The sequence below is a fragment of the Taeniopygia guttata genome, chromosome 10, assembly GCF_048771995.1.
Source record: "Taeniopygia guttata chromosome 10, bTaeGut7.mat, whole genome shotgun sequence".
Taxonomy (NCBI): domain Eukaryota; kingdom Metazoa; phylum Chordata; class Aves; order Passeriformes; family Estrildidae; genus Taeniopygia; species Taeniopygia guttata.
In genome coordinates, this window is record NC_133035.1 from 18679251 (window position 1) to 18705992 (window position 26742).

A 26742-nucleotide genomic window follows, 5' to 3' on the forward strand; every position below is an offset into this window, starting at 1 on the left:
ATCATTGTAAGGAAGCCATGTGCTTCCCTGGATCAGGGCTGGGGCTTCCAGCCCAGGCAATCTGTCTTCTTGGAGCATAACAGCATTTCTATAGCATGGACAGCCAAGGAACAGAGTTACACAAAATAAATATCAAACTATTTAGTGCAAACCCTTTCTTTGTTTAAAGAAAGAGCTATTGAACATGATGTTTTATAAAGGAGCTTGGCCAAATAATGCAGATTCTATGCTTGTGTGCATGTGGAAAATCTGCTCCAGATAGTTCAGCAGTTCTCCACCACCACAGTATTTTCATTTGCATGGAAAGCTACTAACAGAGAACTGACAGCAGCATATTTTTAGGATATTGAGGCCCATGCATCTTTATGTACTTCCTCTGAGATTGTAATTTTGTCTAGGAGATTGCAACAGTTGTGATGAAATTGGATTTAGCCATGTATGGTAGATCCTATGGCTCTGACACAGTGAGATGAAAAGCGGCTCAGAGCAACAACAAGAAAGAGGAAGACACTACTCCAGAGTTATGTAAATGTATCTGAGAAGAGAATTTTGCCTAAAAATTCTGTATTCTGTGCTTTGGAGTTCTATACATTTTTGTATATGTTCTATTCTTAAAGTACAGATGGATGCTGTTTTCCCAGGAAATAAACACAAAGATGACTTCAAATATTTGAAGGAATCATGTTGCCACTCAAAATACAGAAACATCTGTCATATGAACTGTCCTAGTGAGATCATAAAAGCAGAGACAGAGTGATCAAAGAAGAAAATATAGGACTCTTACTCAATTCCTAATGAAAGTTATTTCTCTTTTTGGACCTTTTTAGAGCCATGAGCCTACCTGGCACAGAGATACTCTCATAGTCTACAAATACAGTTGCTGAGTACCTGAGGTGACTACTTTGCCAGTAGTTATTCAGTTAAATATATGAATAGTCATAAAGACATTGGACTTAACCCTTAAGACTGACAAATGACTGACTCAGGTTATTCTTGTATAATGGAATCATAGAACCCCAGAATGGTTTGGGTTGGAAGGAACCTTAAAGATCATCCAGATCCAACCCCCCTGCCATTGGCAGGGATGCCTTCCACTATCCCAGGGTGCTCCAAGCTCTGTCCAAGCTGGCCTTGGACACTTCCAGGGACCCAGGGGCAGCTACAGCTTCTCTGGGCACCTGTGCCAGGGCCTCACCACTGTCACAAGGAACAATTCCTTCCCAATATCCCATTTATCCCTGCCCTCTGTCAGTGGTAAGCCATTTCCCCTTGTCCTCTCCCTCCAGGCCCTTGTACAAAGTCCTTCTCCAGCTCTCTTGGAGCCCCTTTAGACACTGGAAGGATCTCTAAGGTCTCCCCAGAGCCTTCTCTTCTCCAAACTGAACATTCCCATCTCTCTCAGCCTGGCTCCAGAGCAGAGGGGCTCCAGCTTTTGCAGCACCTCCATGGTCACCTCTGGACTGGCTCCAGCAGCTCCAAATCCTTCTGCTGTTGTTCCCCAGGGCTGGAGGCAGCTCTGCAGGTGAGGTCTCACCTGAGTGGGGCAGAAAGGCAGAGTCTCCCCCTCACTGTGGGATGAATCCAGGATATAGAGACTTTCTGGGCTGCTCTCTATGCTTTTTACCTTCTGCTTTCCAGAGGGAACTGTATTTTTAAAACTATATTAATATTAGAATAATTAAATAGCTGTCTTGAACTGTGTGCATATTGCATTTTACCAGCTTGAAAGCAAGCCGAAACTTGAAGCAAATTTTAGAAGAATTGTAGAATCAATACATCAATTCCCATTAATTTGGTGTCAGAGGAAACAAATGTGTACCTGTCTGAAACGTGTGTGCTCCCTGCAGAGAAGTACTAAAATAGGCATCTTCTGTCTCACTGCCTTCCCTGTGCCCTCCAAACATCAGAAACCAGGGTTAGAACGAGGAAAAACCAGACTACCTGCAAAATACATGAAAATTAAACCACTTTTATTAACCCAGTATCCTGGACAAGTTATGCACCAATTGTGCCACATCAAAGCCGTCCTAAGTTCTACCCCATCCACTGCACTGAGTTCCTTGTTTTCTCCCCTGATACTCCAGTGCCTCCCAAATACATCTCCTTTCCAGAGCTGAGAATATCTAGGCAAGCTGAGGTGAAGCTCCATTCACTCTGTCACAGCCATAAGCTGTCATTCTGCACAGCAGTGGGACAATATTAGTGACTAATCCCAATTGAGAGTGCATCTTAAACCAGCCAAAGTTCTGGATCAGTCCAAGCTCCCTAAAATGTGCTGTGCTGCATGGAAGCATCTCGCACATCTTGCTCACTGCACAGCTGGCTGCTGAGCAAATTCCTGTCTCGGGAGGTATGCTCAAGCACATGAAACATATTTTTAGCTTCCCAGAGGTGTGAGTACTCCCAGAGCTGAGAGTGCAACCTGGCTGACAGCAGGTTTCCAGAGGAAAGAGCAGGAAAGAGGCAATGGGTGATGAGATTACCCCCCACAGAAGGAGACTTCTGCTTGGAATATCAACACATCTTTTCAGTCTCTCATTGTGACTGTTTGTGCTTTCATCAGATTTTCCCTTTGCTCCTTCAGCTACGGGACCAGATGGCTCCCACACATTAAGCTCTGAATCATGGCAAGGCTGGAGGTGTTTGCTGTGTGTCACTGCAAACACAGGCGCCGGAGCAGGTTAAACTCCCTCACAGCCAGCACATGCTGCACCCTGCTCAGGGGTGGGACTGCAGCAGGTACCTACAGATACACACTGGGGCAGATCTCAGCATCCTTTTCTTCTTGCTGGAAAATGACTGCCTTACCTTGAGCACAGAGAGCAGGGAAGAGAGGCAGAGCAGTGACACATGGCAGAGGACAGATGCTTGGCAATTCCTGTGATGTACAATGTCTGATGGCAAGGAGTCCTGGTGGGCCAAGGACAGGAGGCTGTTGTTCCCCCTCTGATTTCCCCTTGAAGTTTGTGATTAAACTGGTGCTGACATCTTGTCCAGTGCCTGTTTGCAGAGCCAATAGCCCTGGGCAGGACTTCTGGCCATGAAGCACCTACTGGAAAAAGAGACAATCTCATTGTTTGAGAGCATCTCTGCCTCTGGCATTTGTTAAATAGAAAACAAAAGTGATTTTCTCCTCATTTACCTCGCACAGATCTGGGGTAGATCCAAGCTGTGGCAGCCCTCTGAAATGAGAGTGAACAGGAGGGGTGTTTGCAAATGCAATGGTCCCTATTTAGGAAGGCAAGACTGGGAGGATTACACAGAATGTGATTGGTGCTTCAGTTACAAGACCATAAAAATCACCCTGCAGTTCTCTCTCACTGAAATACTGCATTTCTGAGCACTGAAAAGCACTGGAATAATGAAAGATGCTTTTTCAATACCTAGGAGATATCTGGGGCTCCAAGTAACAAATCCAGAGGCAGAGGAGGGATGTCCTGGATAGCACAATTGATATGGTGAGTGTGCTCCAGGTCACACCACGGAGGAGCAGCCAAGCAGCTGGAGTCTGTCCAATGGCCACACTCCACCCCAAGTATTTTCTGAGATGAGAAAATTCCCCTTTGGCTGTTTTTCGGCAAAAAAAAAAAAAAAGCATAGCGTTTCTTGCTATGCATTTACATTGTCCCCCCGTGTTAGAAGTGACAGGGCACCTTGTGAGCGTGTGCTGTGCTGGCCTTTGCTGACAGGCCCTGGCAATCAGGGAACACTCATCAGGGACAGGGACAGTGACCAGGAATGTCACAGCCACAGCCTGTGCAGAGCAGCTCCCATGAAGGTTAAGGCGTGTTGCCACCACCTTTGAGGTCAGCGTTGGCCTCACTTGAGCAGTCCTATAAATAGATGCCCAAGGTTGACTGAAAAGAGGATTTGGCTCGGCTGGATCTTGTTTAGCATTCCCAGGAGAGGAAGGCAGATTCTTTTCCCTTTTTCTCTTCCAGCCTGTAACCTTGAGTTGGTCTCTGTGGGGAACATTAGTGGATTTGCCAAAAGCACTGGCGCTGTGAGCCGGATGTCCTGCTGTGTCACACAAACCACACGTACATGTCCCTGCAACCTGCAAACCCAGACCTCATGCCACTAAAGCCTCAAACTAATTCCTCACTGGCAAAACTAGGGAAAAACCCAAACAAACCTTGAGCCTAATTGCTTGTAAACAGTAGGACACCTAGTGGATTTATAGGGAATATCTTTGGGATGATCGGCAACATTTTGTCATTTTCTTGGCACAACAGCTGTGAACTTATTTATAGACGGATCAGTGAAATATCAGGGTTTCTGTTTAATAAATTAATCTTGTTATAGCTGTTACAGCCTCCAGTTTGCTTGAAGAAGTTATTGCAACCTATAGAAAATCCAAAGAGCATTGTTCAAATTACTTGGAAAAAAAATTATGGAAAACTGGATGGTTCCCAAGGTCTGGGAACAGGAGGAAGGATATTCTGCCAGATCAAAGCCATCCCAGTTGTTCCATCTGACAGCTCTCTAATGATCTTAATGAGCAAAGTTTTACAGTCTCAGCCTGGCTCCCAGTACAGTCGTGCAGCTCCACAACAACGTGGCCATGCTGAGCACAGCCAGCTGGCCCCGCCGGTTGTTTCAGCAGAGAATGACTTGGCCACAGAACCCAAAGAGCTTCTCCATTCCCCAGGGCTGATCTTTTGGATCCAAATCAGAAGATGATGGGCCACGTGATAACGCCTGCGCTGCTGTCGCTGCATTTGCCTGGTACCAACTCCAACATCAAGCACATTTTGACCCTAGATAGGGAATAAACCCCTCTGGCAGGGTGTGGAAGAGGAAGAATATTTTGAGTGATGATTCTATAAAATTATATCTTGGCCAGCAATTATCCTGGGGCTGCCAGGGTTATCTTGCTGGTGTCTCTGGAGGCAGCAGACACAGACAAAGAGATGAGTGATGAATCCAAAATGGATTCAGGAGACTGATGACTTCATTTTGACAGTCATCACAAGGAACACCAAGTCATTGAGTCTTGCACTCAGTTCCTGTTCCCAAAACACAATGAAAACTTTTCTTCCTTTCTGCTTACCATAATATTGTCCTAGTAAAAGATGTCTCCAGAAGATGGTTAATTTTTCTGTTCCCTTTCCACTCTTTCTGCAGTGCTGCAGGGATTCCTAAAGAGCAAAAGAACCAGAATTAGATTTGATTTTGGATAAAAAATATGTTCAGATGCAGGTCTTTTTGTATTCCAAGCTCAAGGTTAGGAAAGGAAAGGCTAATTTAGAAATTAATTTTGATTTGGTATATTTCTTCTTATACCTTTTCTTCTTAAAGCTGTAGAAATCAGAAAGGACATAGCAGGTGATGGAATGCAAATGAATTATCAACAGAAAAATTCCTATTAACTCCATGTATTTTCATTATTCCTACCTGTGGCATAGAATTACCTGGAAAATAGAATCCTTGTACATTGTAAACCCTTTAAATTGGTCTAGGTTTCTAAAAATAATTGGTTTCTTTAAATTTCTGTGGAGAGATTTTATATTTGAAGGAGTTTTTTTCTGACTGACATGTGAAACTGAGGATAGTGCGTGCTAAGAGTACGCTTGTCTCTAATTTAGCAGCTGGATTCGAAAGCTTGAATTATCTCTGCATAATCGCAATGATTAATGGATTGTTAGGAAATTGCAAAGTATTGATTGAATTTTCCCCTTAGGAAATATTTCTCCTCTGATAAAACACAGTTCTGGGGCTTTGCTTTTGTCCTTCCTGCTTTCTGCCCCAGGGAAGCCAGGGGCTGCTTTTATCCAGGAAATGGGAATTTGGGTCAACAGCCCTTCAAGGACAATTTTGAATTATTGTGATTTCCAATCCCAAATCTTCTCTGAGCTTTGCAAAGAGATGGATTTGCAAAGTGTGAACAGGGATTTCAAAGCCAGAAAAACTCTTTTTCTTTTTTTGCTGGGACCAGCAGCAAATACGGGCCATCTTGTTTCACATTCTGCCATTTCTATGTCAAATACCACCAGTGTGCTCTGCAAAAACATCTTGACCTTGTTGTGGGAATGCCACAACCATCAAAGCTGGTGGTAAATTTTCCACTTTATTAGGCCAGGATTACTCTGGGGGATCTCAGGAGTTGGTGGGAAGAGGGAAGTGGAGAATGAAGTGAGAATTGGATGCAGGGAGATCTTGATGCACAGTGCCTGGGGCTGGGCAGCTGAGAGCTGGGAGCCCTGACACACATCTGCACCTTAATGGTGCTGGGCTCTTTTTGGCAGCTGCTCTGGGAATTTCCAGAACAGACCCATAAATACACAGTTATGAGTGCGACCTCTGCTTCTTTCTTTGCTAAATTGACCAGCCAAGGCCCAGCTGAGTATCATTCCTTGTCTCTGCTCCAGTTGCTTGGGACGTGCTGCCTCTGCAAATGGTTCTGCCTAAGTCAGGAATTATGAGGGCGTGCTAATTCAAGGTTTGCCATGAATTTAGTGTTCCCGCAAGGATGACACTAATGGCAATTATTGCAGCAGAAATGCCAGTGCTGAGTGACTGTTCTCACATTAAAAGCTGTCAGTTGGAGAGCACAGCCTCTGTTATTCCAGGCCTGACCTCTGCTTTCTGGCTGTGTTTCCTGTGCACGGCAGGTGTCCCAGGCCATCCCATCTCTGCAGCAATTCACTCTGGGAGGGGACACAGGGAAAGAGCAGAGCAGCCCAAACCAGCCTGTGCTGACAGTGACATTTCCTGAGGCTTTGGATATTCTCCTCTGGGGCTTGAATAGCAACAAAATTAACCCAGAACTGAACAGGATATAAGACTTTGATTTCTGGAGCTGCTTGCTAGTTCAATGCTCTCCTCATGTCCCGCTCTGTTGATTCTTGTTTAGACACAGAGCTCTTTCTACTGTTTCAGTTTTCACTGTGAAGAATCTGATTTTAAATGTCAATTGCATTTAAACAGGCTTAGCTAGAAGTAATCCCTGCTGCTGCCCAGTTCCATAGCAATCTGCACAACTTGTCATGTTTTGCTAAAAAATCAATGGTAAAAATGCCTTTGCTTTACCATGGCTGAAGTTCAACAAGTGACAGTGCTGCAGCAGTGTGGGGATTGTGATTTTTACCTAAGCCAGAAGAGCCACTGTCCTCACCCTGTGCCCTAAACTCTTGCACAGGGTAAGTCAGTTCCAGATGAGGAACATCTGCAATGTGATGCAAGAGGAAGTAATGCTTGCACGCATGAAAAATGTAAATAAAGGGTATTTCTAGGCTCACAAACACAATCCAAAGCATGAAAAGGAGAACAGCTCTTACAGGAGAATAACTAGAGGTACTTCATCTGTGTTATTTTAAGGCTTTTTAGCTCTAAAAGCAGTTCTGGAGGATGAAACCAGGTCTGAGAAACATCAAGTGAAAATTAATAGCTTTTAAACAACAAAGTTCAATGGACAAGTGCAAATAGGATATGAGATGGAAACCTGAGCTCCTGAATTATAAATATACCCAGCTTCTACACAGGCAAGTATCTGTCATCTATTTGATGTACTACTCAATGCCAGGGGATTGAGAAAGGCAGGAGCTGGAGGAGCATTTTCAGGCTCAAAATTTTGTGTATTCTGGGTTTAGCTGGAGATAAAAAGGATGAATCCAATGCAGATTCCTACAGGCCTCACCACTACACTACCCCCTGTGAGGAGCTGGAGGTGCAGGGCACATCAGAGGCTGGCAGCAGGGTGTGGGTGAGCCCAGACTGTGATGCTCCCAGTGCTCCTGGAGAGCCTCTGTGTCCTGTGGAGGGACACACTGCAGTCACACTTCAGATGTCTTTGTTATTAATGTTTGTTTTCTCCACTTGGAAGCTCTGAGGCAGCATGAAATATTTCTCTTTAAATGCAGAGGATCACGTTCTGGCTCGTTATGGTGCCAGCAGACGGTAACTGATGCACAGCACTGCTGCTGATGCCCGGGGGTCACTTTCCACACGCAGGAATGATGACACAGCCACTGACTGCAGTGATGGCAAACATGCTGCTGCTGAGGGCAGGCTGGCGGGGAAAGAGCAGTTTTAAGGGATTCTGTTTAATCATCTGGACACAAGTGCTATTTTTATCCTCTATTGTTTGTATCTCAAGCCTGCACCAGAAGAAGCTGATGACAAAGTTGGTGTCTCCCTTGGCACAGGGGAACCGGACACCTTTTGGGAAGGGAGAGGCAGGGTGGGCAGGGGTGGCAATGGGAATGTGCTCATGACTTTTTTGCACCTCATGAGCTGAAAGACCTTGTTGGCCTCTCTAATACCTCCACAAGCTCAGTTCACAGGAGGGATCTTCTTGGGGGGCTTCCCATCAACCAACCCCAAGCTCCCCTGTGCTGGTGGGTGGCTTTGGGATGAGGCCGGTGCCTGCCCATGGAGGCAGGAGAAGGGCACCCACCCCGTGGTGGGGGTTAAGGCTGGTGAGCTCCAGGAAAGAGGCGAGGTGAGATTATCACAGTGTGTGAAGAGGCCCAGGGAGCTCAGAGCATGCCCAGCCATCAGCTGGGCACAGGACTCCGGGTAGCTCAGTGTGCCCATCCATCCTTTGGGCATAGGGACTCACTCGGGCAGCTCAGAGAACCCCAAGCATCATTTGGGCACACAAAGCCGAAAAAAAAAAAAAAAAATTCAGGTTCCACCGAGATTTGAACTCGGATCGCTGGATTCAGAGTCCAGAGTGCTAACCATTACACCATGGAACCGCTCTGCCACCACCCCCTCCCGGCCGCCCCTAGTTCCTTCCCTGCGCCCCGCCGCAGCGCGGCCGCTCCCTCACCGTGCCGGAGGGGGGTCGGTGCTGAGGGGCCGCGGGGCCGGGCGGGACCCCCGCTCGCCGTGACCCCGCTGAGGGCGCTGAGGGCGCTGCCCCGGGCGCGGTCGTGCGGCGGCGCCGCTGCCCCGGAAGCGCCTGTGGGCGGGCGGGCGGAGCGCGGAGGGCGGAAGAGCTGCGGCGGCTGCAGGGAGGGTCCGGCCCCGCTCCGCTGCGCTCCCGGTCCCGCTGCTCCGCCACCCGCCATGGGCACCCGCGACGACGAGTACGATTATCTCTTCAAAGGTGAGGCGGGCAGGGCCCGGCGGGCGGGCGAAGAGCGGCGGGGCCGCGGGCGGGGCCGGGGCCGCTCCCTGACGCGGGGCCCGGCGGGTGCGGGAGCGCTCCGGGCATCGCCGGCCCCGCTCGGGTGTCCCTCCCTCCCTCAGCCCAAATGGCAGCTCCGGGCCGGCTTGGGCGGCGGCGATTTGGTGTCAGCGCCCGCCCGAGGCTGCCCCGGGCACGGGCTGAGGCGGCGGCCGGTCTGCGGGGGGGCGAGCAAAGATCGCCAGGAAGGATGCCCAGGGCTGATAAGGACTCCTCAAGGTTGATAAGGACCTTTTCCAGCTGTTAAATAGAGCTTTAGAGTGGGTGAGATATACTCAGCATTGATAGATGATGCGCTCATTTAATCGAGTAGTACTCCTTGCTGCCTTCTGTGTTCAGAGCCCTTGGCGAGGAGTGGAATGTCCCTGCTGCTCCACGCCCAGAGATCGTCAAATCCTCCTGCAATCATGGAATGGTTTGAGTGGGAAGGGACCTTAAGATCATCGCATTCCACCCCCTGCCGTGGGCAGGGACACCTTCCACTGTCCCAGGTTGCTCCAAGCCCTGTCCAGCCTGGCCTTGCTCTGTCCTGGCTCCCCCAGGAAGGGCAGGAATGCCATCTTTTCCAGGGCTGATGCCCCTCCGGTCTGCGATGCAGCGCCAAGTTGGGTTAAAACCTCCCAGGTCGTTGTTAAATACTCAATTTTCACTCCCTGCAGAGTAAAACACCGGCCTGCTGGACAGGTTCATGTAACCTGCTGTGAATTGTGCTGATATTTTAAAAGTTGACTATCCAGTTTTTAAAATGCCACTGTAAAAGCATGCAAAGTAGTGTAAAAAAGTAGTTGTATATTGTGATGTAGTAATGTAAATTTTAATTTAGGATTAAGAGCATTACTTGTTGTGTTTTAATGGTGGCAGACCCTGTGCTTGTCATCACAAAGGTAAAGGAAAACATTGATGTTCTTTCCTGTACGTTTAAGCTCCTGTAATAACTTTGAGGAATTACATTTTTTTTGTTGTTGTTGGCTGTTTTGTCCAGTTGCAGTTACCTATAAATCAGACATCTGTACTGTTATGGAAATCAAATCAGGAAGGTCCAGAACGGGCTCTTTTCTCAGCTTGCAGCCCTGGCAAGGACCTTGCTGACCACTGTTTTAATGGCATCAGGCAATGTTATTGTAGGTACAGGTTATCAAAGCCATTGAATTCCCCTTGTTCATGCAGTTCTGTCAGTGGGCTTGTAATTAATGTTCTAGCTGTGGAAGCCTGGGAGTATCAGTGGCACAGAGTTTGTTGGGAGAGCTCCTATCTTTCATTTGGCCTGCTTCCTTTTATAGTTGGGAAAATATAAAGTTGGAATCCAGTTATAGGGAGAAGTGCAAAGCTGATTTAATTGATTGCCTTTGCTAAAGTGTTTTCTGTTTAGCTTGGTTTATAGAAGCCATTGAGGGTGCAGGAAATACTGTCAAAATGCTGTTGTGAAAATAAATTATTTGGATTTTTCCAGCCAAAAGTTGACTGCAGGAAGTTGATGCAATGTCTGTCACTTAACTGGGATTGATGTGGCGGCTGAAATAACACAAAAATGCAGAATAATGAAACTGTGGAAACTTTTGTAACTTCCCAGAGGTGATGGTGGTTCTAAACAAGCTGTCACCACTCTGGAATGATCTGGAAATTACTGCAAGTAGGTCTCTAACTGAATGTCTCCTTGCCAGGCACTGGTCAAAAAGGCTAGGAGTAGGTAAATATTTTGGAAAAGGAAATGGGAACTTGGGGACAGCGTTGAGTCAGTGCTTGAATTTGAGTCATGAGCGTCTTGGGAATTGAGGTGAAATGTAGCCATGACAGACATATCCATTTTGAAAGGGATGTTGTAGAATTAAAAAGGTGGAGAAAGGCATCAAAATGATCAGAAAAGAGACCTAATGGATTAATAGCCTTTATACTAAATTGATGTACAGCTTGATTAAAATTTAAACAGTGAGTGATAAGGGCGAATAGGGAAAGTATCTCCTGTTTGTCATAATTTCTCTGGATATCTGTAGTGCTTCTTGTATTGGGTAGCAGGTGAAAGCAAAAGGACGAAATCCCTCAGGTGTGTATGCAGATTTTGGAGTGGTGCATTGCCATGCATATTATAAATGGATTTGAAAGCCTGCATAAATTCATAGAAGCAAAAAATCTTGTTTGGGGTGTCAGTGTGACAGCTACAATGGGAAGTCTGAAGGCATTGCTTATTTGAAGATGCAGGGGCTGGCTAGGTCAGAGATTAGCCTGTTTGCTGTGATGCACATCAGGATTTTTGGACATCAGTTATTTGGTGTCAGACTCGGGGTGTTGGTCTGTCAGGACACTTCATCCAGCAGGACATTTCTGGGTTTCTGAAGGGACTGAATGGGTAGGTTGGTGGGACTGAGTTCAGAGTTTAACCTGGTTAAAACAATCACGTAATCTTCTCTAGTCTGGCTGTCTTTTACTGTTCCTGGGCTGAACTGCCACGTTTGTGTTTGTGAGACCTCTGGTTTTGTCCTGACTGCAGCTGTGTGTTGAAATCTGATTGACTCTGATTCTGGGTGAAAGCTGAGCCCACCTGTGCTGCTGTACAGTAAAATCCAGGGATCTGTTACAAAATACACTTCTCCTGACTATGTTGCAACACTTCAGCATATAGGAAGGACTAAATCTAGCTTGGAAAAACCAGTTTCTGTTAAATTCTTCTTGTCCAGCTTCCAGTCTTTGTATTCTTCCATACTTTCAGGGTCTCGCTGGGAGCAGTGCCTGCTGTTCCCAGAATGGCCCCTGAGGAAACACAAGGCCTATGAAGTCCAGTTCATATAAATCTTGCTCTAATTTTAGTAGGAGGAAAATATAATAATGATATATATCTATGACTTTATTACTTAACAAATTAAGCCTGGCTTTAGTACAGGAACCTTTTGCTCTTTTTGATCAATGTGCTTGCAATAGATGAGCAGTTATCAAAGGAACCCTCACTTGTATTAGATGTTTTCTATGGACAAAGCTCAGGATGATTCTGTCTGCACCTTGACCGTCTAGGATTCTGGATTTGGGGCAGACTCATGTTGTGGATCTGACTTGTGGTGATATTCAGTTGTCTGCTAGGAAGAACTCCAGTTTCAGCTCTCTGCTTTTTGCATCAAGTTCATTTCTCCAACTTCTCCCTTTGATATTGAAGAAATGCACTGAAACAGAACCAGCTTGCTGGTTTGTTGTTTAGAAGACCCATTTTTACTTGTGTGTTTACATAAATATGTGGTTGTGTGACATCTGTTGGTTTGACAGTGGTAGAAGCCCTTGGCTTTCACTGCCTCAGATGTGGAGGCACTTTGGTGCTGCAACAAAGCTGCTGGTGCAGCCATTTACTGCAGAGCTTTTGGGAGGTGTTATTGATTGTATGGACAGGTAATCCCTGCCCCAAAGGCCTCTGGGGTGCCAGTTCCCTTTTTGGCAGAAAAAGAGTGGATAAAATGGGGCAGAGCTGAGGAGGGTGATTAAAATAAGTCATGACCATGTTGGATTTATGACCAGCTATGATGTGTAAGATCAAGTCAATTTTTTTGCATGCCCGTCAAACTCCAGCTGAAGTGGGCAGGGCGAGTTATTCATCAGCAGGTTCTTTTGGGGGTCATGAAGACATGTCCAACCTTTTTGTTGATATGTCTCTTAACAGCAGAGCTCAGTGCAGAGACAAGTTTTAGATATGGTGATTTTCTTGTGCTGGTGCACTTGTCCTAGATCATATTGTGCAATAACTTTTGCCACAGACAACAGAAGCTAGTGCTGCTGGATTCTATTTTCAACACGATCTCTTATTTATTGAGATAATTAAAATATTTTCTGAAAATTTAAACTAAGAGGTTTTACAGAAATAAAAATTGTGTGAGTGAGCTGGAATATTGGTGAAAAATTAATAAGCCTTTCTTGACATAGTTCTCTAAATTGCTTCTCATGCAGCATAGGAAATTGAGTTCTTATTTTGGTCTTCTACAGAAATAAATCTGGAATTACAGAGTGAAATTTATACAGTACTGTGGACTTCATACTCTTTTTTTTTTTTTTTTTTTCCTATCTTCACTGAATGCTTGTATGCTTGTCTTAAATGTTTGGGGTAGTAAATGCTATAGAAAGTCAAATGCATTGACTGAAAGCACGTGGTTGCAAGTATTGAACTGTCCCACCACTAAATCGGTCACTTGGGGCTGGGAGATTATTTCCATGACTTTCAGATGTGCCAATACAATTTTCCTTGGTTGTGCAACTTCCTGAGGTGCTGCTCCTGTGAGGAAGGTGCTGCTCCACAGCTGGTTATTGATTAATGTCAGGACTGGGTCTTGTGGCCGAACTGGCTAAAATGTTTCCTCCAGAGCTTCCTCCTTCCAGCGCTGACCCAGAAAAGGAATTTGTGGGTGATGCAAGTTGGGTGGGACAGAGGCAGTGGGAGTGTGGCACTGAAAGCTGTGTGGTCCTCCAGAGAAGCTGGGATTTGGGATGTAAGGGTTTATCCCTGAGGACTTGGACTCTGGTAAAGTAAAAGTTTGCCAACCTAAAGCTGAACAATTAGGTCTGATAACAGGCAGACTAAGCCATCAGGGTGAAATGGTCAGGATGAAATAATTCCAGCTCCAGGTGTGCTTAGCAGAGATGGAAATACTGAAATTCTTGTTTGTATCACCGGGAGATCCCACTTAGAATGAGATATGCCGTTCTCACTGTGATGAAAAGAATTTGAAAAACTTGCAGAGAGGGTGTTTGGGGAAATGAACAATGTGTTTATATGGAACCATTTGACAAGTTTTTGTATTTAGCAAATAGAGCAAAGCCCAGACAAGCTGTGGTTGCTTTCTGTAAATACCCCAGCCTAAACACCACTGGGAGAAGACACTAATAAGCTAATGGAGAATGCTGGCACATGGACACCACTGTCAGCTGACCACTAATTCCTTCCGAAAATCAGAAGGCACTTTCTAACCATTAGGAGTGAGTTTCTGGAAGAAAAGCCCAATGAAAGGGACAATGTGCAGGAACAATTAACTTTATCATGGACCTAGATAATGTAATTTCCCTCCTAGAAACTGTTTCCTTAGGGTGTTTAGCATGGGACTTGGCCATCCAGGACCATTCCTACTGCATTTCTATGCTAAGAATGTAATACATGGGAACACTGTAGTATAAAATATCAAAATATGGTGGCTTGATAAGAAAAGCAAAACTGAAATTAATAACACAACCTGAGTGGTTGTTAAAGCTGTTTCAGTTCATAATTTTATTTAAAGAGTGATACTTACCCAGACTGGCAGAAATGCAGAAGGGGTGAGGACTCTTAGGCGCCTGCTGACATTCCAAGCTGTCCTCGTGCCTGTGTTCAAGAGGAGCTGCAATGGCCCAATTAAGTAGAGGAAATAGCTGACTTCAAGGAGGAAGGTATTATTTTCTCCTTATAATTGGGACACATTAATCCAGTGCTGGAAACCATTCAGAACATAAGCAGTGTGGGATTCAGACACAGTAAGGAAAAAACCTGGCAGAGGAATTAAAGGGATCCCTCTGTTGTTAAATGAATTAAAGGTGGGCTTTGCACTGAATTACAAAAACAGGGTTGAGGAAATATTTAACAGATATATGATGCATCCTGTTGGGGAAAGGAAATGGTGAATGTGGATTGCTTTTCTTGCTTAGAGAAGCTTCTGTTACTGCTGGGTGATAGCAGGACTGAGCTGTGCAAAGGGAGCTGTCAGCTTTTCCCTCCTAAGAACTTGTGTGTCCCAGTGAGTACAAACATGATGTCATCTAAACCCATGGTCCAAACCTGCCAAAACAGTGTTGAAGAAGTGACTTGCCAGTGGCAGAGGAAAGCTGTGGCTGTTTGCCAGGGGTGGTGATGCAAGTGGTGCCCTGTCCCCTGCACTGGGTTTATCAGGATGTAGTATCTCCGTGCCAGCAGAGCTGGTCAGCAGTGACCTGGCACTTAGGAAAGCAGGCTGCTGTTTGCATTCAGGGGCCTCACCTACCTGCACTTGTGATCTTCCTACACAGGAGAGGTTAACAGAGGGTGCTTTCTGCAGCTCGTGTGCTTGGCCAGCTGCGTGCTGAGTCAGCTGGCACGGGCTGCTGGGAAGATGTTTGTTTTGATGAAGAATTCTGCACAAGGCCGTGCTTGAAGCCAACGTTTTCGGCAATTTTCATTTATGGAGGGAGTTTAAAAGGTGCTGCTCTGGCCTTCCAGTCAGAGCAAAGAGTTGCTGTGCATTATTTAAACAGAAGCTGCAGAGGGCTGCAGCAGCAGATGGGAGTGTTTGTGCTGCTAGACTGAGCTCCACGGGAGGTGGTGTCTTTGAGTGTGTTTGGTGTGCTCCTTGCTTTGCTGTACTACACAGAGTCTCTAATGCTGTGTTGTGGTGTCTTAACAGTTAATGATGTGTGTCACTGAGCAAGTAATTGTTTTTTCTAATTCAACAAAGACACAATGTTTGCTGTCACCTGAGTGTGTGCTTTTTTGCTTGGACTGGCATTGATTCACTGCTGAACTTCGTTATTGGCCTTTCTTCTCAATGATTTAATCTTATTTTTCTTCCCTTTCCTTCACTACTAGTTTGTAACCTCATCATCCTTAAGGCCGTAGGATCACCCAATGTGACTCTGGTTGTGTTCTGCCTCTTGGTACTGAGTTTTAAGTTACAATGAAACTTGCACCTTTCAACTCAGCATTACAAGATAATGCAGTGAATCCTCGTGATGCTGTTTTTCCTGCAGGAACTGGACTTTGAACCTTCTGTCAGTCTCTTGTCAAGCATAGCTGAATCCTTCCAATTAGTTTGCTTGGCACTGGTGCTGGGATAAGTCAAGCTGAGCCAGGGAATGGTGGATCCAGTGGTGAGGCTCAGAGATCCCCTGGCAGCTTTTTTGAGCAGTTTCAGTCTGTGGCCTCCTGTGTGCAGGAACCACAGCAGCAGTGGGGACTGCAGAAGGGCAGAGAGCTGTGGCTCAGCAAACATTTCAAACTGGCTGGCAGGGTGATGGTGGCCTTGTGGGTTCTTTGGTTTGGTTCTCTTTTCATTCACAAAATTTTCTGCCCCAGTGGGGAGTCTCTCTTCTGCAAAGGCATGAGGAGTGTAAAGTGAAAGCAGAGTCTGCTGCTTACCCTGTGTTTTGGACTTCTTCAGCAAAGCAGATTTCAGTTGTGTGGTTGTAGGGTTTGTGTTTTGCTTTTTACTTCTAGTATGATTTAAGGAAAAATAACTGGTCACCAATGTTTGCAGTGACAACCATGTATGTTGTTCCTAAAAGAGGAATGTTGTTCCAAACTGTGCAAAGGAGGCTGAAATATAACCATCAAAAATCAAGTCTAACATCTGTTCAAAATGCTGGTGAATGTGGTAGCTCTGGTTTTCCAGAAATATTGAGACTTGGACAGCAGATCCATGACAAGGATAGTGCTGTTGCCATTCTTTTCCTTCATTCTTCATTCTTTAAAATAAATATTTCTTGCATCTGATTTTCACTGTGTCATCTACATCTGGAGTCTGAGTCTGATATAATTTTTGTCTTGCAGTTGTACTTATTGGAGACTCTGGAGTAGGCAAGAGCAACCTTCTGTCTCGATTCACTCGCAATGAGTTTAACTTGGAAAGCAAAAGCACCATTGGAGTGGAGTTTGCAACGAGGAGCATCCAGGTGGATGGGAAGACAATAAAGGCTCAGATCTGGGACACAGCGGGGCAGGAGCGATACCGAGCCATCACCTCAGCGTAAGTGCAGCCCGGGTGGCTGAGGACAACCTTTGGCTGAGGAGGGCAATTTTGGGCCCTTCCAGTGCCTCACCAGCTGCAAACAGGGGTGTTAGTGTTTTATTGGGTAATACCCCAACCTCTGGTGGTGGGAAGGTTAAATATTATTCAGCCCAGAAACTCTGTCTGGCGTGTTCCTGCACAGACTGATTTCCTTTGCAGTGCTCTCATGACAAGTAACTGGGGGCATTTCAAGTTTAGAATGCAAGAGCTGTGAGAGACTCATTTCCATGGAAGTGAATGATAAAGGAATATCAGTGTTCCTGGTTGTTTTATCAGTGGTAACCTGAGAGCTGAAACCTTCCTGTAGCAGCCAGGAGACTCCTCACTTGTGTGCTTGTTTATTTGTTAAAAACCAGCATAGCTAAAGCTGGATTTCAGTAGCACTGGAGGGGATTGTGGGGTGGGAGAGCACAGCCTCTTTCCTTTTGAATGCCTTGCTGTGGCTCTCACTTGAAAGGAGCTGTGGCCTTTGGTAAAGGAAGTAGATCACGCTGACATTTTTATGACCCAGTGAGTCACTCTACAGTCTCCCTATCTGGGCTGTGCCTGTGCTGCACCCACAGTTATGGGTGGGGGAGAATTTTCAGGAGTGGATCAGAGGTGGAAGGTGACAGCAGCTTCCCACAGAGCTCAGAGTTTCATGTCTGGGATGAAGGGTTTCCCCAGAGCCATGGGGTTTGCCTTGCTCCCAAACTCTGAGCTGGCCCTGTGGTGTAACTTTGGCTGCTCTGCTCCCTTGTGTCCTGTCCCAGTGGGGAATTGCCCTGGGCACCGTTTGCATAGCTGGCCTAGTCAGAGCTGTTCCCCACTATGGCACAGCCTCCTGTGAGCTGAGGGTGTCTGTCTGGCTGTCCCCTGCCCCAGGTACTACCGTGGAGCCGTGGGGGCACTGCTGGTGTACGACATCGCCAAGCACCTCACCTACGAGAACGTGGAGCGGTGGCTGAAGGAGCTGCGGGACCACGCTGACAGCAACATCGTCATCATGCTCGTGGGCAACAAGAGCGACCTGCGCCACCTCAGGGCTGTCCCCACCGACGAGGCCAGAGCTTTCGCAGGTGGGGAACTCGGGAATGTCCTGCTGCTGTGCGGGGATCTGCCCAGCTGGCTTGGGGAGGGTGTGGGCAGCAGGAGAAAACCTGCTCTGGTCGTGTCCCTCAGTGTTACGTGTCACAGTCAGAAAGCAGATCTGGTAGAACATGCGTGTTGTTTCAAGAAGCAGCCAGAGGCACCTGAACATCTTAAACCAGATTTATTCTCTTGGCTGGGCACCGTTTGTCTTGCAGAAACTGTGCCTGTGGCTTTAGGTTTGAGTTTCTGGTGTGTTGGTAGCTTTGCCTTCAGTGTCCCAACTGACCTGCAGCCTTACACAGGTGCCTGTGGCTGAACACTTCCATTAAACTGGCTCTCTGACTTTTGTTATGTAATTAAGATCTGTGAACAGTACTTCTAGTATCTGTAAGCCTTTGTTCAGGCCCAGTTTCTTTCATCCAGGAGTGTAGCTGGGTTCCTCACATTAAAGTTTGCTGTGGCTCCACTGGCAGAGTTTATGGCCAGTGAGGATCCCTGCCTGCAGCTGGAGGAGTGTCATTCCCCCTGCTGCTCTATTCCTGTTAAATAAACTCTTGTGATATATTAGCAGGTGGGAGGTGGAGAAACTTGATGAGGTTGAAGAAAATCCCAGAAACTTTCTCATGCAGAGAAACTGCAACAGATTATCCCCTTCAGTGCTGCAGGAAAATGTGCCTTAAAGTACACAGCATTGGGCTGATCCTGTGCTTGGGAGTGGGTGTAAATTCTAGTGTTGGTGTTGGGTGGTGTCACTTTCCCGTCACTTAAGGGGGAAAACCCCACAACTTGTTTTACTTTCTCTTGATACCTGGGTGTCTCATCAAGAACACTACAAATATTGTCTGCTACAGAAGTTTTTCCAGATGGGAAACAGATATGTGCTGTACCTCTCTAATTATAGTATTTCTGTCCACACAGAGAAGAATGGTTTGTCATTTATTGAGACGTCTGCTTTAGACTCTACAAATGTGGAAGCAGCTTTCCAGACTATTCTGACAGGTGAGTCATCCAGGGCTTTGTGCTTCAAGGGGGAAGGGCAGAAGGCTGCTCAGATATGATGCAAATAGGCATTTCTTTGCCTATAAAGTGTTTAAAATGTTGCTGTTTAATCATTCCTCATTAGCCCTAAGATTTGGAGTCCAGTTTCAAAGTGTCACAGTTGAAAGGCCAGCCTTGAACTGGGGAATGAATCCTTGTTCACTTTGATCTGCCCCGGGTTTCTTGTCAGCCTGGTTTGTGTTTCAGTTTCCATCTCCCATTACAGGGAGTGCCCACAGAGGGAATTGTCTCTGCTGGCATCAAGTGAGAACAGCCATTGTTTATCAAGGAGAAGTCAGTCCAGTTTGTTTCCATCTTTAATGGTGACCATAGCAGTTGCCAAGGAAAAAGGGATGAAAGAGCAGAGATCCATCCTTTGAGACACAGTGACTCCTGAGCTGCAGGAGTTGCTGTTGTTGAATTTAATAGTCCTGCCTGGACTTTTGGCCTCTGTAACATGTGACAGCAGTCAGTGCTGCATTTTTATGCTCTGTGGATAAAGTGCTTCCTTTTTAGTTTAAAGCCTTGTTTAGGTAGGCAAAACTTGTTAAAGCTGAGACACTAAATTTGGAGAACCTTTACTTAACCCTGGGTTGTAAAGGTGGGATAGGAATTCACAAATTGGTGTGGAAGTCACTCACTGTCATGAGGCTTCTGCATTTCTGAGCAGCCAGGGCACAGTGGGACACTGTGGCCTCTGGTTTTGGAGTTTTCATTATTCTCAGCTTTGGCAAATGCTCTAGTCTGAGTTTTCAAAATATCTGAGACACTCCTCTGCTTCCTGTGTTTCTGTTCTAGGTGTGCCAGGCAGTCTCTTGTTTTCTCCAACTGCCTACAATATGTTTTCCATGTATAAATTTGCAAAGGGGGCTCAGGGCTCTCAGGTGCAGGTTAGTTAATTACCAGCACTAATAAAACAACCTCACATAAACCAGGCAGTGTTTATTCCCTCCTGAGGTGGCTGTCAGGCTGCCATGGCTGCGTAGTTTGGTCACCTCACAGTCCCCATCTCCTGCTGGCCCGTTGTGTTCTCTCACACACTGGAGAGGTGGGAAGTTTCCTGTGTGCCCTGGGCTGCCTTCAGAGCTGTGTGATGCTCAAAGGATGCACTGCTGCTGCCATGGGAGGCACCTCACCTCTTGGGCATGGGCTGGGCTTTCTTTATCTCTCCTCACGTGCTTGCCACAGTACCTTTTATTCCAGAAGTGAGATTGGATTCTAATCTGTGGAGGTTTGATTGATTTTTTTTTCTGGTTTAATACGTCTGTAAGCAGAGCTGTGTGTAGTGGGTGAACAGGTGGTGAAACTTGCTCATGGTGGGCTCTGACAGATTTTTGAGGCTGTTGCTTTTCCATGGATGTCAGTGTTGCCTGCATGTTGCTGTGACAGAGTTTGGGGTGAAGAGCTCTTGGGTTTGTGAACAGGATCCTTGTGATCCTTGTTCAGGAGGGGTCAGTTCAGCTCTGCTGGAAGAAACACTTGTGCTTAGTGGGCATGTGCTCTCTGCAGACAGGAGCTCCTGTTTGGGGGAGATAAAGGTGCAGTGAACAGTGCCTGAGCAGCAGGTCGGCTCCAGCTGGGCTCTGACTGGCACGCTGAGGAGGGCTGTTCTGGAGCTCACTTCACAGCTGGCTTTTTCTCTTAATGACTTGCTTTGGAGGAAGGAGGGGGGCAGTCATCTGAGGAATGTGGTTTTTGGAGTCACCCCGCAGAATCCTGGCTGCTGTGTGTCTGGCAGGGCTGCCTCCCAGCTCAGAGCCTGTGGGTGGAATGCTGGCTGTCCTTGGGAGCAGGAAGCTGGGGAAGCCAGCAGGCATTGCCAGGGGCTGTGAGCAGAGCTGGCTGACAGAAGGGGCAGGAAGAGCTGCTGCACCAGCCCTGCTGGTGTTTGCAGTGCTGGGAACTGCAGCAGACACCCCAGGCTGCTCAGAGCCTTTCCCCAGCTGCTGGGGTGTTGTGACCAAGGTCTGTAGCAGCCCCCCTGTCTTTCCAGCCCTCCTGAAGCTGGTGTGGTTGGGATAGTGATGGAAGATGGTAAAGGTGCTTCCCTTGGAGGTGTAGCAGGGTCCCTGTTAAGCTTTTCCACACCTGGATTCTCAGATCAAGCACTTTGGGTAGATGGCTTTGGCCATGGGAAATATGAATTCAGTGTTGTCAGCACAGCCTGACTATGTGATCTGTTGCTACAGGTGGAATAAGGGATAAAAGCTCTTCTTTCTTCTCCCATATAGAGAGGACTGTTAGAGGGGGTGTATCATACATGTGGTGGGCTTCCTGTCCTGCTGTGGATTCCAGATGAGGTTTTAAGGACCTTTCCCATCTGTGACTTAGAGTAATGGTCCCTATCCAAATTCTTCTGTTCCAAGATGTCTAGACTGCCAGGGCTGATTGTTGTGCACACAAAGCTGCTTTGTATCATCTGGCAAATAAGAGAGACTGGTATCATGATCCCAGCCACCCTGAGCATTCACAGCAGGATAAAGCATCCTTAAAGTAAACTGCAGTCTGCCTCCCTTCCCTGCCTGGCTCTGTGCTGTCTCTGTTCCCGCACCGCATTCTGCCGTGGTTTTATCTCTAAGGAATCCCATCACCAAGGAAACAACATCAGAGAATTAATGTCAAAAAATTGAGGGATTTCCTCTTTTGTTGCCTCTGTACACCTGAAAATGAATGGAGCCCCAGTGCAGGCTGAGCAGCCGAGGCCTGGCCCAGCTCTTCCTGGGCAGCAGTGTCTCTTTCCCAGCTCTCACAGTGCAAGGCCTGTCTCTCACAGTTCCCCATTATGCAGTGATGCATTCTGCTAGATGTGCCCTTAATAAAGTCTGTGTCTTCATTAAAAAGGGCACATCTTCATTAGCCCAGAGCTCTCCGGGCACAGCAGTTCCGGTGTGGGCTTGGCTGCTGGGCATTCTGCCCCAGTGAGAGCAGGTTTGGGCTGTTCCCCTCCCCTGCCTCAGCAGCACAGCCCTGTGTGCAGCTGCGTGTGCAGCTCACCAGGGAAGGGCAGGTTTTAGCATTTCGGCTGTGGCTGCACCAAGCTTTGTTCTGCACAGGAGGGAGAAGCAGCAAATTTGGGACTGTTTACAGTGGATTCATTTGCCGGCTGCTCGGGAGGTTGTGGAAGTGAGCATCATTGGAAATGTTCCCAGAGTCAGGAGTGGATTCATTATCAGTAAGGGAATTTGTGCTGTTAAGATTGTTTTTGAGGCTTTGGGGCTGTTTGCTGAAGATCTTTGCTGTCAGATGAGGCTGTTACACAGAGGGAACCCTGTGTGAGTCCTGGCTCATGGGGTGGAGGAAGTGTGTGATATGTCAGGGACTTGTATAAACTTGTTCAGGAAATTCTCAGTGAAACTGAGAATTGCAGCTGCTGGAGCTGCTACCAGAGGACTCCCAGTAACAAAGGTGGCCAGAGGCTTTTCCTGTTGATGGGAACAGGCATTGTTCTGCGCTGGGAGTGAACTGGCTGTCAGCCCTGAGCATGAAGCTTGTCCTGAAGGTGCAGAGCAGATTTCTCCAGCCCTGCTCCTCCCACCTCACACACAGGCTCTGCTGAGCGCTGCCACGGGGCCAAGCTGAGCCCTGTCGGCACATTCACACACCAGGCTGCAGGTGGCTTTGAAGGACTTCTTTCATGGGTTTCACTTATCTTGTGAGGTTGTTTGTGTGTAAGATGGTTGGAAAGAAGAGCAAGCTTGAGAAAGGGTGAAATCAGAAAATCCTTTAACCTGTTCAGCTCTTGTTTGGTTGCCTCAATGACCTGATCTGTACCTGACTGCACATGAAAAAGCCATTTTAATGTACAGTTTGTTCCTTCAGAGTTTGACCTGGGGCTTTTTGTAAATCTGATCTTTAGCAAGCTTTTATATTTTTAATGGTATTCAAATTTGCAAGTGAGTTCCCCACGTTCTATTTTTGGTGTCCTGTATTTCCTTTCTGGGGGTGAAGTGCTACACACGCTTTACTCTCTCAGTGCAGCTGAAGTGCTGCTGGAGTTGCTCTGAGTTTTTGTGCAGCACCATCAGCCATGACAAGCCCCAGGAACAGGACAAGGCTCTTGGTGCAGGTGTTTGTCCCATGCTCTCTGATTCCTTTGTTAAGAATCTATTCATCTGGTGCCCATATTTCTCACACAGCACATTTTGTAAAGGGTTTCTGTGCTGCTGAAGGGGCTGAGTCTCCCCCTTTGGGCCCAAATCAACCTTTTCTGAAGATTTAACACTGCTTGGATATGATAGACATGATGGGTATGCTCAGCAAGAAGAAATTGCCCTTGCTGTCCTATCAGGGAGAGAAATCTGGAATGGTTCCCTTTAATCCTGTTTGTGGATACATCAGCAAACATGTGACCTTGTCCTTGAACACTGTCCTTGGAGCTTAAGAACCTTCAGAAAGAATGGATGGGCACATAGTTTCTCATGAATAGCATGGAGATTCATGAATTCTGTCCATTTACTGACTCTTATCTCAAGGAAAGTAAAACAGTTGTTAAAAAAGTAATTTCTGTTGCAAAAATATATTTTATTTTCTGTATCTAGAAAACGCCACAATTGAACTTTGTGTGGAAGCTTCATTGCATTACTTATGTAATTCCAAAGCTGTGCCTGGATTCCCCCAGGTTTAACTCTTGGATGGCATTTTGCTGGTGTGCACATATTGATCAGCTCTTTCTCCTCTTCCAGAGATCTATCGGATTGTTTCCCAGAAGCAGATGTCTGACAGACGTGAGAATGACATGTCCCCAAGCAACAACGTGGTTCCCATCCACGTCCCTCCAACCACTGAAAACAAACCAAAGATGCAGTGCTGTCAGAATATATAAATTGTCCATTCTTTCCTAAAAGGCTGTGTATATTCCCCAGGTCCAAGATTTAAATATATTTGTAATTCTCGTGGTTACATTCTTGTGTTTAGTTACTGCTTATTCCTTCTCCATGAATTTCTCCATGTCTTAAACACTTTGATTTCAGTGTTTATCAGTCTCTTACTTGGATGTGGCTGCAGTATTTTCCCAACACCGACCTGTTGGTTTGGGCTCAGTAAATTGCTTGGAGCTCAGCTGATCCCTTCCCAACATGATGCCCACTAGTCAGAGCACTGACACCTTTGGAGAGCACTTGAAGACGTTATCCTGCTCCTCACAAAACAATTACTGTCAGGTTAACAAGGAATATCTCTCTGGGCAGAATAATCTTTCCTTGTCTTAAGGTGTTGCATTCTGCATCTAAAACTTGATGAAGCTCTGAAGTGCAATTTTATTGTAAGTTAAATGTTTTTGGCTACATCTTCAGATTGTCAAGTGAAGTTTTATAGGATATTATGGGGGAGAAAAGAGAATTTCTTGCAAACAAGCAGCAGTTAGCAGCAGTTCTGGCTACCTGTGAGTGAGGTGCTGTGGTTTGGCACCTGCTGCAGAGGAGGTTGATGTGAGGCAGAGCTGCTGGGACCCCATGGAGGTGCCCCTTGGGAAGGAGATGAACGCAGGGGCCACGTCCGTGAGGAGGGGTCACTCCAGCTCTGGAACTTGCAGCATCTTTGTGCTGCTGGAGGCTTGGCCTCCACAGTGCTGGTGGTATCAGGATTTGAGGATGCCTTTTTTTCTTTCATGGGACACAGACTTGAAGGGTGTTGGCACGTATTACATATCACATCTATCAGTGCATGCCACATATATTAATATATACAAATGCTTGAGTTCATGAATGAATAACTTCTGCTACCTGGCCTTAGTTTTCAGTTCTGGTGGATCCAGTATTTTAAAATTATTCCAGTGGTTTGGTGTATGTTCTTCAACAAAACCCTCTGGAGTAGTTTTCTGTCTGGATGTGATCCTTCTGTGGTCTGTTGCTCCGTAGCAATCCTGTCCAGTCTGCCTGTTCAGGGATACATGACCTGTGCCTTCTGTCACTCGCTCTGTGCTGTCCTGAGCACGCCTGACACTGGCACTGGGGGCCACAGCCACTGCATTCCCACAGGATTTAAAGGAACTCTGTCGTGTAAATGCCTGCAGTTATTTATACAATTACAAGGAAGAAATTGATTGTAGGGGATGTTTCTCAAACTCTGATATGACCCACTTGGAAGATCCAGATGTGGTTGGCACTTCCAGCTGTGTTCTGTTCCCAACCTTTCTGTCTCGCGGTGCTCATGATGTGTGAGGCACACGGAAGGCATTGCTGTAGTCGGTCACTTCTTGTTTTCTACTCCATTTCTCCTCCTGGTATTAGTTCTGAAGATGCTATTTTGATCTATTTGTAAATTACTTTGTATTTTATGCATGTACTGTACTTTGATTCATTATTTTTTTAGATTGATTTAAAATATATTCATCATGATTCTAATAAAGAATTACAGGGGACAACTCACTGTGGTATTGGTTGCACTTCTTGGGAGAATTGGGATTTGACCTGAAGGTTTTACCTCTGAGCTGCTTGGAAGAGGCAGTGAGAAGACACTGGAGTGGAAGTGTCTCTGGAAAAGGAGCTGAAAATGTTGTGTAGCACTGTTGCCTTCCCTGAGAGCAGCCCTGGGGATGGCTCTGAGGGTGCGCTGTGATCCCAGCCCCTCTCTCACTGCAGGAGCTGTTCTTGTGGCACATTCTCTGCCCATACTGGAGCAGGTTTTGGAATCAATCGATTTCCTTTGGCAGCCAAGTTCTAAATTTGTCAGCTGGAAATGCAGGATGAGTTTCACTTTGCTTCCTTTTCTCATTCCTATAAGCAGGTGATTTGACTCTGCTGTCACATCAGTCTGGATTTTGTGTGGTTTTAGGCCAAACTCTTCCTCCTGCAGCAGATGGAATTGTAGTGCAGATGGTGGGAGCACAAACCACTGTGGGAGGCTGAGGACTTCTAAAGCAAAATCCAGTGGGGCACGTACAGAAAAGGAACTTCTCACCTGGGAAATCCTTTGCCTCCTGTTCTGGGGGTCTCTGCTGTGTTTTTCTAAGGATTGCAGGGACCTGGATGCAGATCCTGGCCTGGGCTGGGTGATGCTCCTGGGACAGGAAGGATCTTTCAGAGGTGTTTTGGGAGAGACAAAGCAAGTCGTTATTCCATCTGAATGCTTTCCAATGGGGGATTGTCCTGTTCAGCTGCTGATTAATCATTCTGTTCCATAATTGGCACTACTTGTGTACTGAAGTGTCTCCTCTCTGCTAATGGGAGACAACTGATGGTAACAGACATTGCTTCGGGCCCTGGAAGGAGCTTTTTGAGATTCTGGGAATTCCATATATTGCTTCAAAATGGGCTTTGCTTGCCAAAAGTTTTTGCTGTCCTCTACATATTTGAAAGCCCCAACTTTTAAGAATTATTCAGTGAGCATCAGTGGTTCTCGTCTTTGATGGGAGTTGAGGTTCTGACTCTTAAGCAGAAAGGACATGGAATTGTTCTGATTTAAAGACATTTTTATTAAGTTAGAATTACTTACTCTGTAAATTCAGACCTGATGAGTTTCCTGCCTCAAATAGCTTATTGAGTGTGGCTTGTCAAATAAGAAGATTACATGCTGGGCTTTAGTTAACAAGATTTTTAGAAATATGAAGCACAAATAGTGAAAAGCTTCAGCACGTAGCAGTGGCTGCATTGTGTGGGACTCATTAATTCTGAAGGCGTTTCCACTGCAAATCTGTGATTTTTTCATTGGGCTCCCTGGGAGCTGCTGGGCTGCCTCGTGTCTTGTCCCGTGGCTGCTGGGTGACCGTGGGTCCCCAGTGTCCACCCCTGTGAGGGGCCCAGGGCA

The 26742-nt window shown here is 46.4% G+C and overlaps 1 protein-coding gene, 1 long non-coding RNA gene and 1 other non-coding gene across 3 annotated transcripts; 1 reads left to right on the forward strand and 2 right to left on the reverse strand.

Moving 5' to 3' along the window:
• Window positions 1-667: 667 nt before the first annotated feature.
• LOC140684791 (uncharacterized) lies at window positions 668-8879 on the reverse strand. The gene is made up of 4 exons (XR_012057603.1): window positions 8777-8879; window positions 5054-5141; window positions 2809-3052; window positions 668-1941 (listed from the first exon to the last, which is right to left on the reverse strand). It is a non-coding gene; the product is annotated as an uncharacterized lncRNA (long non-coding RNA).
• Window positions 8631-8702, reverse strand: TRNAQ-CUG (transfer RNA glutamine (anticodon CUG)). The gene has a single exon. It is a non-coding gene; the product is annotated as a tRNA-Gln (tRNA).
• A 17-nt stretch (window positions 8880-8896) lies between the features above and the next one.
• RAB11A (RAB11A, member RAS oncogene family) lies at window positions 8897-25364 on the forward strand. Its single transcript, XM_030281851.4, has 5 exons — window positions 8897-9055; window positions 16653-16848; window positions 17755-17948; window positions 18880-18960; window positions 23682-25364. The coding sequence occupies exons 1-5, from the start codon at window positions 9016-9018 to the stop codon at window positions 23819-23821; spliced, it is 651 nt and encodes a 216-aa protein (XP_030137711.1). The 5' UTR covers window positions 8897-9015; the 3' UTR covers window positions 23822-25364.
• The last annotated feature ends 1378 nt before the right edge of the window (window positions 25365-26742 follow it).